This window comes from Caretta caretta, chromosome 6, assembly GCF_965140235.1.
Source record: "Caretta caretta isolate rCarCar2 chromosome 6, rCarCar1.hap1, whole genome shotgun sequence".
NCBI classification, from domain to species: Eukaryota; Metazoa; Chordata; order Testudines; family Cheloniidae; genus Caretta; species Caretta caretta.
This window is the reverse complement of record NC_134211.1, coordinates 16,029,603-16,048,618: the sequence shown is the minus strand read 5'-3', so window position 1 is coordinate 16,048,618 and position 19,016 is coordinate 16,029,603. Positions and strand designations below refer to the sequence as shown.

Genomic DNA, 19,016 nt, shown 5'->3' with positions numbered 1-19,016 from the left:
AACATTGGATAGTGAAATGCCGGTGTCACCTAATTTATCTATTATGTTTTTTTCAATATTTTTCTTGTTAAAATGATGTAAAAGGTCAAAGTTTCACAAATGTAAACAATAGTTAATATTTGTCCCTTAGCCGTTACCCTCTTCCAGAAAAATCAGGGTTCCCTTCTGCTGCTGTCACCACAAGGAATTCCTGTATCTCCATTCAAGAGGAGTCACGCTCTCCCAAGGAGGCTCAATGATGATGATGCAGCAAAAATCTCTCTCAGATGTGCAGACGTGCCCTGTGCCCTCCGACCCTGTCCTGTTCCCCCCATTCCCTGGCAGCGCAGCTCCAATGGAGACACAGTGTCCCAGGGTTCCTCCCACATGGACGAAGCTCTGATAAACAGCCCATACAGCCCCAGGCCACTTAGTGATGTGTCCAGGTGGGGGGAACACATTCCCTTTCACCTCCAACTCTGGCCTTACTCCTACTCCTCAGCTTTCTTCCCTCTCTCATCTCCCCCTCTGTAGGAATTCCATGCCCACCACAATTGCAGCAGCAGTCACGGAGCTGACTTCTGGGCTGGGTTAAGCCCGTAGGTACATCTCAAACAGATCCAAGTAATTCTGTTGTTAAAGCGCACTGGGTGTATTAAGGTCCCTTCAGCCTCCTGCTAAAGAAATGTGGACAGCTGCTTCATCCTTTCACCCCTCATGATGGTTTGAGGTTTAAAGGCTGTCCTCACAGGAAAAAGGTTTAGAAACTACAACTAACAGGAACAGAAAGACATGAGATCTCCCTCTAGGGGCAGATGCTCTGCTGTGCGCTATATGTGCGGCCACAGCAGTGTCCGGTTGTTCTCCCATCCTCCACCCTGATTGCACCTCCCTGATCCTGAGGCTGGGGCTAGTTCTCAAATGGTCTGAGCTTGAGGGTTGTTCTAAATTACACCAGCCGGCTGTGATCCCGAGGGGCCAGTAGAGCTGCAGGGATCGCTGGAGCGCCATACTGCTCGTTCCACACCTGCTGTGCTAGGGACTGCCCGAGATGGTGGCACAGGAGCAGCCTCTGTGCTAGCTGGGGATTCCCCTTCCGCTTTCTGCTACACTTCTTGGGCCATCGCACCAGGCAAAGGAGTAGAACTCAAGGGATTCTGGTCCTGTACTGCCAGTTCCCCCAAATCACTTGCTCTCACCCTCATTTCTCATTCTCAGTTTCTCCACTAAGATCCAGTCTAAAAACTGACCAGGAACACCATGCCATTGATCACAGCTCTTTCTTCTGATGTCACTTGCTTGTACAGTATCCGTATAGCAACTTGTGTGTTTCCAGAACATCTAATTTCACATGCGCACTAGGAAAATCCTGCGTCCCTGCTTTGAATCACGCCAGCTCCCACTGGCTTTCCCTTGGGCCTTGGAATCTACTCAGTATTATTAACCAACTGCAGCTGTTCCTGCTTCTGCTATATCTTTGTAGGGAGGTTGGTGGAAGGGGGAATATTGAAGAAGAGCTTCCCAGGAGTCATGGCAACTTTAGATTCTTTACCCGTCTTTGTTTCCTCCATGACCTTAGAAGCTGACTGTCTCAGGTCGATCTGATTGAGGATTTCTGGGGTTACATCCATCCCATGTTCCCCACAGCATTCTAACAGGCTTGAGGCACATCTAACACATTGGCTTTCTCTAGCTCACCACGGGGGATGTTATGTTTTCCATCATCATCCGATTGTGCGATTAAAAGACAAATACAAACTGAGAGATTGCCCAGTCACTTCACAAGGATGTGCCTTCTTAACAGAGCTCACAGTCAACAATAAATAAATGCTTCCTGCATTGTGCTCTGGGGGATATTAAACTCATACCCTGGGGGACTGTCCAGGGCAGTGAATGCCAAAGGCCTCTAGGGAGAGCCCCGCTGCCAGCCCTGGAGCGCTCCATCCCAGGGACCCTGGGCAGAACCAACCCAGCTGAGCTCCACTGTCACTGTGGGTGAGAGGAACAGGAATGACTATAACAGGATTGAGTTTAACTCATAACAGAGCTCATGGAGTCTAACTAAAGAGTGGAGCCCCATTGGCACTGGCTCTTACGCTCATGTGGGACACTGAAAAGCAGCCGAGGGACTTCGGAACTGCAGCTCTCCAGATTTGCTGGTCCTTGGCTGTTTGTATTGCACCGGATTTGTTTTGTTTGTTTTCAGTGAAAAATAGCCTCCAATATAAAATTTCTGCTTGGAATTCCAGAAGGGTCTCATGGGGCCAGTCAGCTGTTTGGTGAGACTCTATTGGGCCAGACTCTCTGCTGTGATCAGTTTCCAACTACACATCCTTGATTCTATGTCCCAGGTGCAGCACAGATTACAGCAGCCTGGGAGCTGTTCTAACTTGCCAGCTCCCAATGGTCCACAAAGAACAGTCCCCCAGCTGGTGATGCACTCTAGTTACTCCTCCTCCCCACCTCTCTGTCCGTGGCACTCTCTCTGCATCCCTTTGTTGGCTCTACACCCACTGGGGATTCCCCACACACACACCCGGGGATTTCCTCAGATGGAGAGTTACAAGCTGTCTCTGCTCCCCTTGTGCCGGCTGACTGGTAAAAAGGAAGTGGAGCAGGTCAGAGAATCTGCTCTAGGCATCTCTGCTCTGAGTCCCCCGCATTTCCAGCTGGGGTTCAGAATTTGTCATTCCTGCCATCAGCCTGTTTCTCCTTCTGCTACTGCCCTGGGGGAGACTCCCAGGTTTTTGAGTAACTTTAGGTTTCTTACCTTTCTCTCTTTCTTCTCTGAGTTTTGCAGCAGCCTCTCTGAAGCTGATCTGAGTGAAAACGTCTATAGTTACATCCACTGCAGCCGCTGCACCATAGAATGCCATCAGGAGGTTCTTCATATCGGTCCTGTCTGCATTCTCCAGCCGACCTCGGGGGATGGTACCTTTCCCCTCAAAGTCAGAGTGTGATAGTTTGTCTTTAAATCGTTTGAAGTCTTCCTGAAGAAGGTCGTCAAGAGCACTTTGAAGCAGGTCACTGCTTTGGTTTTCCATCACCAGTATCAGGGGAAAAACTAAAATACTGTGTAAAGTCTCATTATTAATAGTTAATATGGAATAACAACTCTTATTCCTATCTAGAGGGAAGAAGGGCAGCTGTCATAAATATAAAGGGCAGAGTAACCACTTTTCTGTATACAGTGCTATAAAATCCGTCCTGGCCAGAGGCAAAACCCTTTCACCTGTAAAGGGTTAAGAAGCTCCGGTAACCTGGCTGGCACCTGACCCAAAATGACCAATGAGGGGACAAGATACTTTCAAATCTGGAGCGGGGGGAAAGGCTTTTGTCTGTCTGTGTGATACCTTTGCCGGGAACAGATCAAGGATTCATAGTTATTTAGGTCAGAAGGGACCATTACGATCATCTAGTCTGACCTCCTGCATAACGCAGGCCACAGAATTTCACCCACCCACTCCTGCAAAAAACCTCACACCTATATCTGTGCTATTGAAGTCTTCAAATCGTAGTTTAAAGACTTCAAGGAGCAGAGAATCCTCCAGCAAGTGACCCGTGCCCCATGCTACAGAGGAAGGCAAAAAACCTCCAGGGCCTCTTCCAATCTGCCCTGGAGGAAAATTCCTTCCCAATCCCAAATATGGCGATCAGCTAAACCTTGAGCATATGGCCAAGATTCATCAGCCAGATACCCAGGAAAGAATTTTCTGCAGTAACTCAGATCCCACCCCATCTAATATCCCATCACAGCCCATTGGGCCTATTTACCATGAATATTTAATTACCAAAACCATGTTATCCCATCAAACCATCTCCTCCATAAATTTATCAAGTTTAATCTTAAAGCCAGATAGATCTTTTGCCCCCACTGCTTCCCTTGGAAGGCTATTCCAAAACTTCACTCCTCTGATGGTTAGAAACCTTCATCTAATTTCTAGTCTAAATTTCCTCGTGGCCAATTTATATCCATTTGTTCTTGTGTCCACATTGGTACTGAGCTTAAATAATTCCTCTCCCTCTCCGGTATTTATCCCTCTTAGCCCCCCAACTCCTGTAAAGTTCGTAAGTTATCTAGCTAGAAAATGCATTAGGTTTTCTTTGTTTTGGCTTGTGAAATTTGCTGTGCTGGAGGAAATGTGTATTCCTGTTTGTGTGTCTTTTTGTAACTTAAGGTTTTGCCTAGAGGGATTCTCTATGTTTTAAATCTGACTGCCTGTAAGATTATCTTCCATTCTGATTTTACAGAGTTGTTCTCTTATCCTTTTTTGTTCTTCTAATAAAGTTTTGTTTTGTTAGAATCTTATTGCGTTTTATGGGTCTTAAAAATCCAAGGCTGGTTTGTGCTCATCTTGTTTATTCTCAAGCCTCCCAGGAAAGAGGTGTAAGGGCTTGGGGGGATATTTTGGAGAAATAGGAACTCCAAGTGATCTTTTCCCTGTTCTTTCTCTAAATCACTTGTGGTAGCAGCATACTGTTCAAGGACAAGGTGAAATTTGTGCCTTGGGAAAGTTTTTAACCTAAGCTGGTAAAAATAAGCTTAGGGGGTCTTTCATGCGGGTCCCCACATCTGTACCCTAGAGTTCAGAGTGGGGAGGGAACCCTGACAGTAGCCTAGTGGTGAGAGCAGGGCACTGAAGCTTATAACTCCTCAGTTCTTTTCCTCACAAGTGACTCACTGGATAGCTCATTTTGTCTTCCTGTTCCTCAGTTTCCCTATCTGTAAAATGGGGACAATTGTGTTCCTCTAACTCACAGAGGTGTCATGCAGCTTAGTTACTGTTTGTAAAGCCAGCTGAAGTTTTAGGATGAAAGGTGCTAGAATATTATTTATCATCTGAATGGATTTCCAAACCCTGGGGTGGGGATACCTAATTCAGAAAATATCCTAGCACAATCTGGAATCTGTGCATCAGAGTCCTGGAGTAAATGTATCCTGAGAACCAGTGCTAGCTTGGAAAGCCTCAGAGTCATTTTGAACGTTTGTGACATAGTGATCAGCCCCCATAAATCGAATGGATTAACTATAAATGACATCAGATTGAAATTATCCCATTTTAAAGCCAAATGCACAAAATGCAGAGAGTGATGAACTTACCATTAGCCAGAAAGCTACAAAGTAGATCTGGAGGCCCTTGTTTGATTTATTTCTCTCGGTTTTTTTGGTGCTCAAACACAGATGCACAAAACAAAAATCTAAGAGGAAGAACAGAAAAGCTTTGAGCAAATGGCTATTTCCTTAACAAAGAAACGGAATCATCTCCAATTGAAACTGATCTTCAATGCTTCCTTGATTTTTATAACAGCCTTCATACGACAGAATATTGCCCAATCTCTGCACAAGGACGTCAGTCAGCGATTTCCCTCTGCTCATCATGGGAAAATCTGAAATGGCAAATTAGAGGATTTAAGCTAAGATGTGCATCATTTATTTTATTTATTCTTTGTTGAAAAATTAATGGCATGCGTAGTCCTGTAGAGCACAGAGAGCAATACACTGCCACAGCCCCATGCACCTACTGGTATCATAAAGTTGCGGGAACAGCTATAAGGAAACATCCAGCAATTACACAAACAAATAATATTCTCATGTAACCAGTTAAATGGGTTCTGTTCAGAAGATTTCACAATCTCAGGACTGTAGCCACAAAGAGGAAGGAGCTGTGGGAACTCTACAAATATGCAACTGGAGGTGAGGTTTTCAGGAGTCCTCTCCCATAAAAGTTTGAAATACCATGTGCAAGAGCCTACATTTTAGGTGATTTAAAGGCAATGCCGATTCTCACTTCACCTCTGGACATGTCTGCCCCACTCTCTCTCTCTCCATCTCTCATAGAATCATAGAATATAAGGGTTGGAAGGGACCCCAGAAGGTCATCTAGTCCAACCCCCTGCTCGAAGCAGGACCAATTCCCAGTTAAATCATCCCAGCCAGGGCTTTGTCAAGCCTGACCTTGAAAACCTCTAAGGAAGGAGATTCTACCACCTCCCTAGGTAACGCATTCCAGTGTTTCACCACCCTCTTAGTGAAAAAGTTTTTCCTAATATCCAATCTAAACCTCCCCCACTGCAACTTGAGACCATTACTCCTCGTTCTGTCATCTGCTACCATTGAGAACAGTCTAGAGCCATCCTCTTTGGAACCCCCTTTCAGGTAGTTGAAAGCAGCTATCAAATCCCCCCTCATTCTTCTCTTCTGCAGGCTAAACAATCCCAGCTCCCTCAGCCTCTCCTCATAAGTCATGTGTTCTAGACCCCTAATCATTTTTGTTGCCCTTCGCTGGACTCTCTCCAATTTATCCACATCCTTCTTGTAGTGTGGGGCCCAAAACTGGACACAGTACTCCAGATGAGGCCTCACCAATGTCGAATAGAGGGGAACGATCACGTCCCTCGATCTGCTCGCTATGCCCCTACTTATACATCCCAAAATGCCATTGGCCTTCTTGGCAACAAGGGCACACTGCTGACTCATATCCAGCTTCTTGTCCACTGTCACCCCTAGGTCCTTTTCCGCAGAACTGCTGCCTAGCCATTCGGTCCCTAGTCTGTAGCGGTGCATTGGATTCTTCCATCCTAAGTGCAGGACCCTGCACATATCCTTATTGAACCTCATCAGATTTCTTTTGGCCCAATCCTCCAATTTGTCTAGGTCCTTCTGTATCCTATCCCTCCCCTCCAGCGTATCTACCACTCCTCCCAGTTTAGTATCATCCGCAAATTTGCTGAGAGTGCAATCCACACCATCCTCCAGATCATTTATGAAGATATTGAACAAAACCGGCCCCAGGACCGACCCTTGGGGCACTCCACTTGATACCGGCTGCCAACTAGACATGGAGCCATTGATCACTACATTGATCTCAGGTGCATTGTGGAGAGATTCCGTCCCCTCTTGCAACCCTGACATGCTGCTCAGACTCTCACCCCCACAAAAAAGGAGAGAAAACAAATGGAGTGCTTATAGCTTACAAGGAAACTGGCCTAGTCAGTGGAGGTGGAGCAATAGACAAAGGATGGGGTCACGGGGGGGGGGGGGGGAACGGGGAGGGGACGATGCCTGTGTAAGGCTTAAAACAGGGGAAGGGACTGGCTGAGTGTCCTGAGAGCTGAACTGGCAGACAGCAGAGCTAAGGAAACCCCGGGGCTGGTGAAAATCATCTCAGCTCTGTATAAATCTTTACATTCCTGGTGGAGAAAGCATTAACTGATACCCCGACTTTCTGGGCAGACACTCAAAGCTTTTAGAGGCAGGTGTCCTTTGCACTTAACCCAGCAGTGAAAATACAAAGCAGTCACATGGGCATCGTCCGGTTCCAAATAACAGGGGCTAACTTGAAACAGAACAACAAAATGTAACCCTTGGAGGGGTGCGTGACTGAGAGTATTTTGGTCACTGGCAGGTAGCCCTGTCAAAAATCAGGTAAGCCCCGGCCAGGGGCACCCAGGGAATGTGCAGCTCATAGTCACCGTTATGAGCACTGGTGCAGCGGAGTTCCTCGGTTGAGTTGGAACAAACCCCTGTATCCCAGAGGGTTGCTACTGCTCAGAGTTTATTCAAAACTCTTTGCTGGAACATAAATTTTCAATTATAATCAACAATGGGAAATCACTTTAAAATTCCTTTTCTTTTTTTTCTTTTTTGTATTTGAAATTGGCCCATGACTGACAGATTCCTGTAACTGTGTCTGAGAGTTGGGCGTTTGTGGCATCTGCTATTCGTTAGCCAGAGAGGTAAAACAAAAGTTGGGTCAAAACTTCCAAAAGGAGTTGTTAAAAAGGTTTCCCCTAAACACTTTAGTAAAGAGTTAGGGGTTGTGGTGTTTTTTTTGTGTGTGGGGGAGGGTGAATTATAGAACATTCCAATTACTTAGGGAAAAGCCACTGAGTTTTGTTTGGAGAGGGAATTCAAACAATAAAGTGCACAGCAGAGGGACTGAAGTCCTCCTTTAAGTGATTTTCTCAATGCCAACTTCCTCCATATGTTTCAGTTAGAACTACAATATTCTCTTTCCCATGCGTAGATCTGCAAATATGTTTGCAAAATAGAACAAAATTTAGAACACTTTTCTTCCTTAAGGTTTAACTACAAGACATGTACCTGGAGATTGAATAAAGATACAATTATGAGATTACAGCCACTGTATTTTCTAGAAGGAAACAAATAATTCAGACTTTCACTTCTCTCCTAATAAGAGATTTAGAATCTCTTCATAAAGCTGTATCTAGTATGATTTAGTTCAACTGCAACATAATGCAGTCTGTACTTAACCTGCATCACTGAAGAAAGCTGGTTTGGGGTGAATTAGGCTTTTAAAATTCACCCCCAAAAGGAAGCTCACAATTGTTGCAACAGAAAACATGTTCACATTTACAAGCAGCCCCTATTTTCTGTCTGCTCACTCAGCTTGAAATAAACTCTCCTCATTTTTATTGATAAGATGTGAAAGAAAAAACTATCTTACAGTGTCCTGTTCTTCTTCTCTGCACATGGAGGGAACATAAGGGAGGACGGGAGTAAGTAGTTTGTGATACAGGACTGTCAAGATTCCTTCCCCACTCTGAACTCTAGGGTACAGATGTGGGGACCTGCATGAAAACCCCCTAAGCTTATTTTTACCAGCTTAGGTTAAAACTTCCCCAAGGTAAAAACTATTTTCCTTTTTCCCTTGGACTTTATTGCCTACCACCAAGCGTCTAACAGATATATAACCGGGAAAGAGCCTGCTTGGAAACGTCTTTCCCTCCAAAATCCTCCCCAAACCCTACACCCCCTTTCCTGGGGAAGGTTTGATAAAAATCCTCACCAATTTACATAGGTGAGCACAGACCCAAACCCTTGGATCTTAAGAGCAATGAAAAAGCATTCACTTTCTTAAAAGAAGAATTTCAATAGAAGAAAAAGAATCACCTCTGTCAAATCAGGATGGTAAATACCTTACAGGGTAATTAGATTCAAAACATAGAGAATCCCTCTAGGCAAAACCTTAAGGTACAAAAAGACACAAAAACAGGAATATCCCTTCCATTCAGCACAGATTATTTTCTCAGCCATTTAAACAAACAGAATTTAATGCATACCTAGCTAGATTACTTACCAAGTTCTAAGACTCCATTCCTTTCTGTTCCCGGCAAATGCATCACACACACAGACAGAGAGAGACTTTGTTTCTCCCTCCCTCCAGCTTTTGAAAGTATCTTGTCTCCTCATTGGTCATTGTGGTCAGGTGCCAGCGAGGTTACCTTAGCTTCTTAACCCTTTACAGGTGAAAGGGTTTTTCCTCTGACCAGGAGGGATTTTAAAGGTGTTTACCCTTCCCTTTATATTTATGACAAAGGCATGTCTACACTGCAGCTAGGAACATGATTTCCAGTGCAGGTAGACAGACATGTACAAGCTCTGCTCATGCTAGTGTGCTAAAAATAGTAGCGTGGCCATGATGACCCTGGACAGTAGCTTGGCCTAGCCACCTGAATATGCACCCAGGGTGTTGGGCAGGATTGTACTGGGGTACTAGCTCAAGCAGAGCTAGTGCATGTCTGAATACCTTTATTGGGAACTACACCTCCCAGCTGCTGTGTAGACATGCCCACAGTGAGTTTCGTTTGGGCTAGTTGTACACGTTTCGTCACTAACGTAAGCTTTTGTGCTTTCAGTTCAGTGAAGCGGCACACTCAGACTGCGTCAGCTGTTGTGCACATGAAAAAGGACCTGAGAGGGTGAAAAAAGAAAGGGGCAAAACTGCCACAGTTGACTCTGACTTGGCCAGGCTATGGTCTTAAATGAGCCAAATGCCTTCAACCACAAACAGGAAGTCTGCCAAGCCCCTGCCTGAATCATCTTTAAGGCCAGAAGGGTCCATCATGATCATCCAGTCTGACCTCCTGCACATCACAGGCCACAGAATCTCATCCACCCTCTCCTGTCAAAGACCCCTAACCCCTGCCTGAGTTACTGACAGCCTCAGATCATGATTTCAAGTGACAGAGAACCCACCATTTTCACCAGTTTAAACCTGCAAGTGCCTGGAAGCTGGGATGAGTGTTACAAAGCAGCCATCAGTGCGAGGTGAACACAATGTTTTTGAGGGGGAATAGAAATGGGTTTGAAAAATTATAGAACACAACAGCTTGTCATCGTTTGCCAGAGACACACAGCAGTGACAAACAGCACTAGAAAGCCAGCATTCCCAATGGAGACACACTATGGCCCTTGTTCTGCAAAGTCTTACTTATATTTTAAACATAAGCATCAGGTGGAAGCTGAAAGAAGAACTCATTTAGACCCCAATCCTGCTAAGGCTTTTATGTACCTGCTTAACTTTATGCACTGTAAGTAGTGCCATCCATGGGGCTACTGCTGGAATAATTATTATTTATGCAGGGTATGACCACAACACTAATTTAACCATAAATGCCTTTACTAAATCCAAAGGCTGAATAGTATTTACACAGTTACTCTCATCATGTCTCAAAAGCATTAAAAATAAGCAATTTGCTACATCCAAACAGTAAGCAAAACATTTATAAGCATTTGATCAAGATACTTACAAACAGGCTAAACCCAGAGTGCTTAACCCATATTGGTCGGCTTCAACTTGGTTAGGCAAGTATTAATAATGAACCCTTTAAGAGTTTACTTTTTTATACCCTTTAAGCAGTGATGTCATTGCTAATTATCAGACCTTAGCTAAGCCCAGATGAAGGAGTTTCTTATCTAGCCAATTATTTACTACACCTGGTTCCCAGTTGAACCGTGTTTTATTTCTATTACTTCAGCCCAAACCATAAATAAAGATAACACTGGTATTTCAAAAGGTCACTGCAAGTTTAACACAACAGCCCTGCTCTCTCATGATCTTATTCTTTTTGGTCGCGTGCTTTGGGCCTATGGCTCATGCTAATATCCCAACTCAATTTAAATCCATAGTTCACCCAAATGTAATGTGGGCCTATATTCCTACAGCTATTTACAGTGCCTAAAGTTAAAGCCTGCATGGAAGTCTTTGCAGTACTGGGCCTAAGAGCTGTTTTCAGCTTCCACCAGATAATTGTATTATAAATTATTTTTTCATTCTAATGGAAATATCACTCCACGGCTCTAGGTGCTTTTCCAAATGTAAAATATACCATGTGAAATAATTTAGCCTATACACACCTTGTATAATGTAATAAATATTGTATAATGTCATAATATATTGTATTCTTTAAAAGTTCCTTGGTTATAGAAATAGAACCTGGCTACCATTCCAGCAGACATGGCTGCTCAGTAGAGAAGTCTGCTGACCCCTTGTGCTGCATGAAGGTTCTAGGTGAAGACCAGTCTCTGGAAGACAGGACTCGAAAAAGCTTGATGTTGGCAGAAAGAAAACACTTCAGAGTCTCTAAGGTGCCACAAGTCCTCCTTTTCTTTTTGCGAATACAGACTAACAAGGCTGCTACTCTGAAACTTCAGAGTCTGTTACTGGAACATAAGTGATAAACATAAAAGATAAACATAAAAGATCTCGCAGCTGATGAGGGAGATGGACAGGTATGGACTTGAAATCCTGGGCATCAGTGAGAGCAGACTAACTGGTGCAGAATTGCGGATAAGAACAGGTCTGCTGATGCGGGGAGGAGGGGCAAAGGAGGCAATTGCCCAGGGGCCTGGGAGATTTCAAAGGGACCAGGGCCTCTGGCCACAACTCTTGCCATGGTAGTGGTGGCGGCGGCTGGGAGCCCTGGGCCCTTTGAAATCGCCCAAGCAGGCTGCAGGGCTCCTAGGCGCACACCCTGGATGTGTGCAGTGGCGGATTAGGGGAAGGAGAAACCCCAGATGCCAACAGGAGCTGCACCGGGTGGGGTCAGGAGGAAGGAAAAGCTCTGGACCCTGACAGGAGCTGTACTGGGCTGTGGGGGAGCCTCGGACCTTGGTAGGAGCCGCACTGGGTGGGGTGTGGAGAAAAAGCCCTGGACCCCAACAGAAGCTGTGCTGGGCACAGCAGTGGGATGAAGGAGAAGTCCCAGACCTAGAAGAAGCCACCCTGGGTGTGTGTGTTGGGGGGGGGGAGAAGTAGTCCCGGACCCCAGCAGGAGCCATACTGGGCAGGAGGAGCCCCAGACCCCGGCAGAAGATGTGGGGCTGAAGCCCCCAGCTCGGGACCCCCAGCTGCCCTCGTGGCAGAAGCTGCAGGGCTGAAGCCAGGACCCCCCTCTGTGCAGAGCTGGCCTGAGCCCTTCTGTCTTCCGTGCCCTCTGCGTGGAGCTGGCTCTCACTCTCAGGCGGTGGAAAAATTCAGCCCAAATCTACCCACCTTGGTAGCTCCATTTCCCACATCATCACACAGCCATGAATGGATTTAGCCTAGGAGGCAGGGTCAGACAGCCCCATTTGGTAGGTAGGATCTAGGGCACCCAGGAGAGAAGTGACTTTCCCAAGGCTAAGCAGGGAGTCTGTGGCAGAGCAGAGACTCAAACCCAGCACATCTGAGCCCCAGACCTGTGCTTAACCACTAGGCCACCCTTCCTACCTGAGGAGGGGAAACCTCCTGTGCTGCTTTGAGCGTGGGGTGGTAGCAGACACTAGACAGAGCCACCAGGAAGTGGGGAGCAGAGAGAGATGGGAAAAGGGACATGGGTGGGAAACAAAAGGAGGGAAACATCAGGAAGGGGAGCAAGGACTTAGAGAAGAAACAAGAGAGAGGGAAAGGGGCAGGGAGAGCGATAAGAAGGGAGAGGAGAGAAGCAGAAGGTAGAGGGGAAAGACTCCCCACTGCTTGTCCCTCCCATCCGCCTTCTTCCCACAGCCATCAGCTCCCAAACAGGCCCTAAGCAGGGGTGAAGCCAGGGCCGTCCCTAGAGGGGCGTGGGGCCTGGGACATAGGTGCAGAGTTTCTAATCTGCCGGTGGGTGCTCCCCCCGACTCCAGCCAGGCCTTGCCCCCCTCCACCCCTTCCCCCAAAGACCCACCCTTGCCTCACATCTTCCCGCCCCCCCATCCATCTCTTCCCAGCCCAGTTCTGCCCCCTCTCCGGAGCACGCTGCAGCCTCGCTCCTCTCATCTCCCACCACAGTGCCTCCTGACACTGCAAAACAGCTGATCCGTGGCAGGTGCTGGGAGGGAGGGGGAGGAACTGATTGGCAGGCCCACCGGCAGGCAGGAGGCACTGGGGGGGAGGGGGCAGTTCTGGTAGGGGGGCTGCTGGTGGGTGCTCGAGTCCCGGAGCACAGAGCCCAGGACGGTCACCCTTATTTGCCATACCCAATGACAGCTCTGGGTGAAGCACAGGGTGAGCACAATGTCTTTAAACTGGGATGTTAGTGAAGACAGCTTGTAGCTGAGTGTTATGATTTTAATATACTGTAATTCATGCTAATGTAATGATGTAATTCATTACTATTTTAATAATGATTACATTGTTATGATACCAATGATAGATACACATTCAATAACTAGAATATGAACAAAGTGTATAAATATGCTGAACATTGTCAGTTTTGGGGGGAGGCTGAGCCTTAAGGCAGGAGGATGCGGAAAGGAGTGAGCAGTGGGAAGGAGGCACTCAGGGGAGGGGTCCTAGGGGGAGGAAGAAGAGCAGGGGCAGGAAGTGGTGGAGTGGGGGCAAAGTGGGGGCTTGGCCTTGGGGAAGGGGGCGGAGCCAGGATGGGGCACCCACCGGAAAAACCAAAAAAGTCTACACCTATGGCGGGTGGGGTGGTATTAGTGGCAGCAACGGCAGCCGGGCGGGCATGTGGAAGCCCTGGCCATGCTGAAAGAGCGTACCCAGGAGCGTAGCCGGCAGTTCACTGGGCACCAACCAGCACAGGTGCAGCACCGCCCAAATGTCAGGTGGACCACATCCGCATGGGTGCAGCTTGTGCATGCATGCACCAGCGGGGGCCCATTGACTGTTCTGCCCTGGGGCCTGGAATTGCTCTTGGTGGGCCTGGATAAGAAGCAATTCCAGCAAGAGAAGAAACATCTAATCTATTCAGGTCATAGTGACAATGTACACTCAGAGGGAGTGCTGCCCATTATGATAAATTTGCTGCCCATTATGATAAATTCCGCAGAAAAAGCACTTATCAGCTGGGAACCTATCGACCAACATATCATATATGTCAGATTCCAAACCAAATTCCTAAAGATGTCAATCATACAGGGAAATGCTCTGACTGCAGAACATAGTGACAAGGATAAAGATAAGTTCTACAATTGCCTCCAAAGTTTTTCTTCCAAATCAGGAAGAACAGGTGGATGAAGCATTTCAAAACAAATAACAGAATTATCCAAAAGAAAAGGCCTGGTCGTAATAGGAGACTAACTACCCGGACGTCTCTTGGAAAAGTAATACGGCAAAACACAAAATTTCCATTAATTTCTTGGAATGTATTGGGGACAACTTTTTGTTTCAGAAAGTGGAGAAAGTAACCATGGGGAGAGCTATTTTAGACTTGGTTCTGACCAACAGGGAGGAATTGGTAGAGAATCTGAAGGTGGAAGGCAATTTTGGTGAAAGTGAGCATGAAATAATACAATTTGTGTTTCTAAGGAAAGGAAGGAACGACAGCAGCAAAATAAGGAGAATAGGCTTCAAAAAAGCAGACTTTAACCAACTCAGAGAACTGGTAGCTAAGGTCTTATGGGGGGACAATCTAAGGGGGAAACGTTTTTCCAGGAGAGCTGTCAGTTTCTCAAAGAGAAAATATTAAAGGCACAACTTCATATTATCCCAATGTGAAGGAAAGATAGGAAGAACAGTAACAGGTCAATATGGCTCCATCAGCAGCTCTTTAATGACCTGAAAAATCAAAAAGGAATCCTACAAACAGTGGAAAGAGAGACAAACTGCAATGGAGGAGTACAGACGTATAGCACAAGCATATAGGGACAAAATCAGAAAGCCTAAGGCGTAAAATGAGTGACACCTAGTAAGGGACATAAAAGGCAATAAGAAGTGATTCTATAAAAATATTAGGAGCAAAAGAAAGATGAAGGAAAAGACAAGTCCTCTACTTAGTGGGGAAGGAGAGCTAATAACCGGTGACATTAAGAAGGCTTAGGTGTTTAATGCCTATTTTGCTTCAGTCTTCACTAAAAAGGTTAATGGGGACCAGGTACCCAACTCAATTAATATTAACAACAAGGAGGAAGGAACATAAGCCAAAATAGGGAAAGATCAGGTTAAAGAATGTTTAGACTTGTTAGATGTATTCAAGTGGGCAGGGATTGATTAAATCCATCATAGGGTACTTGAACTACCTGACCCAATCTTGAAACAGTTAGCAATTCTCTTCAAGAACTCATGGAGGACAGGTGAGGTCCCAGAGGACAGGAGAAGTGAAACACAGTACCTGTCTTTAAAAGGGGAACAAAGATAACCCATGGAATTATAGTCCATTCAGCCTTACTTCAGTACCTCAAAAGATACTGGAACAAATTATTAAATAATCAATAGATAAGCACCTGAGAGATAATAGGTTAATAACTGATAGCAAGCATGGATTTGTCAAGCAAAAATCATGCCAAACCAACCTAATTTCCTTCTTTGACTGGCCTAGGGGATAGGGGAGAAGCAGTAGACATGGTAATTCTTGATTTTAGTAAGGCTTTTGACTCAGTCCCATATGATATTCTCATAAGCAAACTACAGAAATATGGTCTAGATGAAATCACTAAAAGGTGGGTGCATAACTGGTTTAAAGACTGCATTCAAAGAGTAGTTATCAATTGTTCACTGTCAAACGGGAAGGGCATTCTAGTGGGGTCCCATAGGCGTAAGTCCTGGATCCAGTAGTATTCAATATTTTCAGTATGACTTTATAATGGAGTGGAGAGTATGCTTATAAAATGTGCAGATGACACCAAGCCGGGTGAGGCTGCCAGGACACTGGAGGACAAGATTAGAATTCAAAACCACCTTGACAAATTGAAGAACTGGTCTGAATTCATCAAGATGAAATTCAGTACAGATAAGTCCAAAATACTTCACTTAGGAAGGACAAAAAGTCAAATGCACAGCTACAAAATGGGAAATAACTGGCTAGGTGGCAGTAGGGTTCTGGTGGTTCTAGTGGATCACAAATTGAATAGGTCAACAATGGGATGGAGTTGCAGAAAAGGTTAATCTCATTCTGGGGTGCATTAACAGGAATGTCATATGTAAGACACAGGAGGTGATTATCCCACTCTACTCGGCACTCGTGAGGCATCAGCTGGAGTATTGTGTCCAGTTCTGGGTGCCATGCTTTAGGAAAGACGTGACCAAATTAGAGAGAGTCCAGAGGTATTGAATTCAGGATGGCTGCAGGATCTGTCCCCAGCTCCTGCTGTAGCTCAGTAGTTCAGAGTTTCGGACCAGCACTATATCTGTGCTGATTGGTCTGCAAACATTTTAAATGTTTTGCTGCTGTTATGAACAATAAAGAACAATTCGATCTTCTGCCATACAGTCTTTGCCCCCGCACCTCTTTCAATACAAATTAAACATGAGGGGAGGCAGCAAGGCCTGGGGGGAGCCCACAGGGGCCAGGGGTGATGGGAAACCCGTGAGAGCCAGGAGCGATGGGGGTGTGTGTGTGTGTGTGTGTGTGTGTGTGTGTGTGTGTGTGTGTGTGTGTGTGTGTGTTTATTCTGTATAAAGCTTATACCGAGTAAATTCATAAATTGTCCGCCCTCTATAACACTGATAGAAAGATATGCACAGATGTTTATCCCCCACCCACCCCCAGGTATTAATCACCTACTTTGGGTTTATTAATAAACAGAAGTGATTTTATTAAGTATAAAAAGTAGGATTTCAGTGGTTTCAAGTAACAGACAGAACAAAGTAAATCACAAAAGCAAAATAAAGTAAAAACACGCAAGTCTAAGCCTAATACATTAAGCAACAGATTACAAGTAATAGCCCACCCTTAAAGATGTTCCAATAAGCTTTTTTCACAGACTGGACTCTTTCTTAGTTTGGGCCCGATCCTTTCTCCTTGTACAGTCCTTGTTAGATCCAGCAGCCATCTCAGGTGGTAAGCAGGGGTTTCCTCATGAGTGTATTAGGGGGCTAAGCCAAAGAGCTCCTATTAAACACAGACACAGCCTTTGCTGAGATTGGGGAATGTGACAGCTTAATCAACCCCCTACTGCTCCAGCCCCAATCAAGGGGAATGGATTGGGGCTGGCTGAACAGCCCTGTGCCTGCCTGGCAAGGAGAAACAGCTGCCAGCCTAATTGGCCAGGGGGTATAAAGGTTGGGAAGATGGAAGCCAGAGGAGGAGAGGAGTGGGAAGAGAAAGGCCAGGCATAGAGAGGGGCCCGGCCCGGCCCGGCCCGGCCATCTGCTACTGGCAAAGTTTGGCTGTGAAAAACCTGTACATAGATAGTAAGATGATGGGGGGAGGAACAGCTGTAAACAAAGAGCACTGGTGTTTGCACCAACCCAAGCTGTCCCTGACTAATTTGCAAGGGAAGCAAGGGCAGAAACCCAGCGTAGGCCTTGCTATATGGAATGTCCACAGTGCCAAAGCCACTGGAGATTGCAGAGTTTCTGCTTTACAAACAGAATCAAAGAGGAAATGAAATAATTTCTGAGCATGTGGCTGAATTAAAGAAACAAACAGAACATTGCCCGTGTAGAGTGTTTAAATGCCTTGTGCCTGTACCAGTGAGCCTCACATCCCTGCTTCTACTGCAAGTGGCCCTAAGGGGACAGAGCAGAAGGGTGTTGCTCCCGCAGTTACACAGACGGAGCAGACGCTGCTGCACACAGTGTGGTGATGCCTCTGAGACATTATCCAGCAAGAAGTCATAAGCCACCTGTGACAGGACTTGTAGCATATTGTATATTTACTGACAGTAGTTTTGACAGAAATGTGTTTGTGACTAACTCCTTTACATCCAAGGGGGAGGAGGATGTAGTGCATAAGAATAGATGAGTATCACTTTAAATGTTTTCTGAATCCTCGAGTGACACTTACCCTGTGTGAAAACAATGCCCGTGGGACCCAGCGGAGATCACTCAGAACAGGGCGGACAAACCCCAAAAGCTGGTGGATATTCCAATATTTAGGTTCACCAAGCCAGCATGAAATAGCTTCTATAATACCTCATTGGTTACTCAGAAGTCCAAACAACGCAGTTCCCTTAAAGTACAACATAGTGACAGAGGATGTGGAAAAAGCTGAAGTACTCAATGCTTTTTTTGCCTCGGTTTTCACAGACAAGGGCAGCTCCCAGACTGCTGCACTGGGCAACACAGTATGGAGAGGAGGTGAGCAGCCCTCAGTGGTGAAAGAACAGGTTAAGAACTATTTAGAAAATGTGGACATGCACAAATCCATGGGTCCAGATCTAATGCATCCGAGGGTGCTGAGGGAGTTGGCTGATGTGACGGCAGAGCCATTGGCCATTATCTTTGAAAATTCATTGAAATTGGGGGAGATCCCGGATGATTGGAAAAAGGCAAGTATAGTGTCCGTATTTTAAGAAAGAGAACCTGGGGAACTACAGACTGGTCAGCCTCACTTCAGTCTCTAACAAAATCATGGAGCAGGTCCTCAAGGAATCCATTTTGAAGCATTTGGAGGAGAGGAAGGTGATCGGGAACAGTTAACATGGATTCACCAAGGGAAAGTCATGCCTGACCAACCTGATTGCCTTCTACGATCAGATAACTGGCTCTGTGGATACGGGGAAAGAGGTGGATGTGATATATCTTGACTTTAGCAAAGCTTTTGATATGGTCTCCCACAGTATTCTTGACAGCAAGTTAAAAAAGTAGGATTAGATGAATGGACTATAAGATGGATAGAAAGCTGGCTAGATGGTCAGGCTCAATGGGTGGTGATCAATGGCTCGATGTCTAGCTGGGAGCCGGTATCAAACGGAGTGCCCCAGGGGTCGGTCTTGGGGCCAGTTTTGTTCAACATCTTTATTAATGATCTGGATGATGGGATTAATTGCACCCTGAGCAAGTTCGCAGATGACACTAAGATGGGGGGAGAGGTAGATATGCTGGAGGGAAGGGATAGGGTCCAGAGTGACCTAGACAAATTGGAGG

The 19,016-nt window shown here is 45.9% G+C and overlaps 1 protein-coding gene across 1 annotated transcript in view; it reads right to left on the bottom strand.

Annotated features, from left to right (window-relative positions):
- Positions 1–10,587, bottom strand: part of LOC125638532 (NACHT, LRR and PYD domains-containing protein 3) — a 43,940-nt gene extending 33,353 nt beyond the window's left edge. The window contains 3 exon segments of the mRNA XM_075129286.1: positions 2,750–3,051; positions 5,081–5,367; positions 10,534–10,587. Coding sequence (XP_074985387.1) covers positions 2,750–3,023 — 274 coding nt within the window. The 5' untranslated portion in view covers positions 3,024–3,051; positions 5,081–5,367; positions 10,534–10,587.
- Between the last annotated feature and the right edge of the window lie 8,429 nt (positions 10,588–19,016).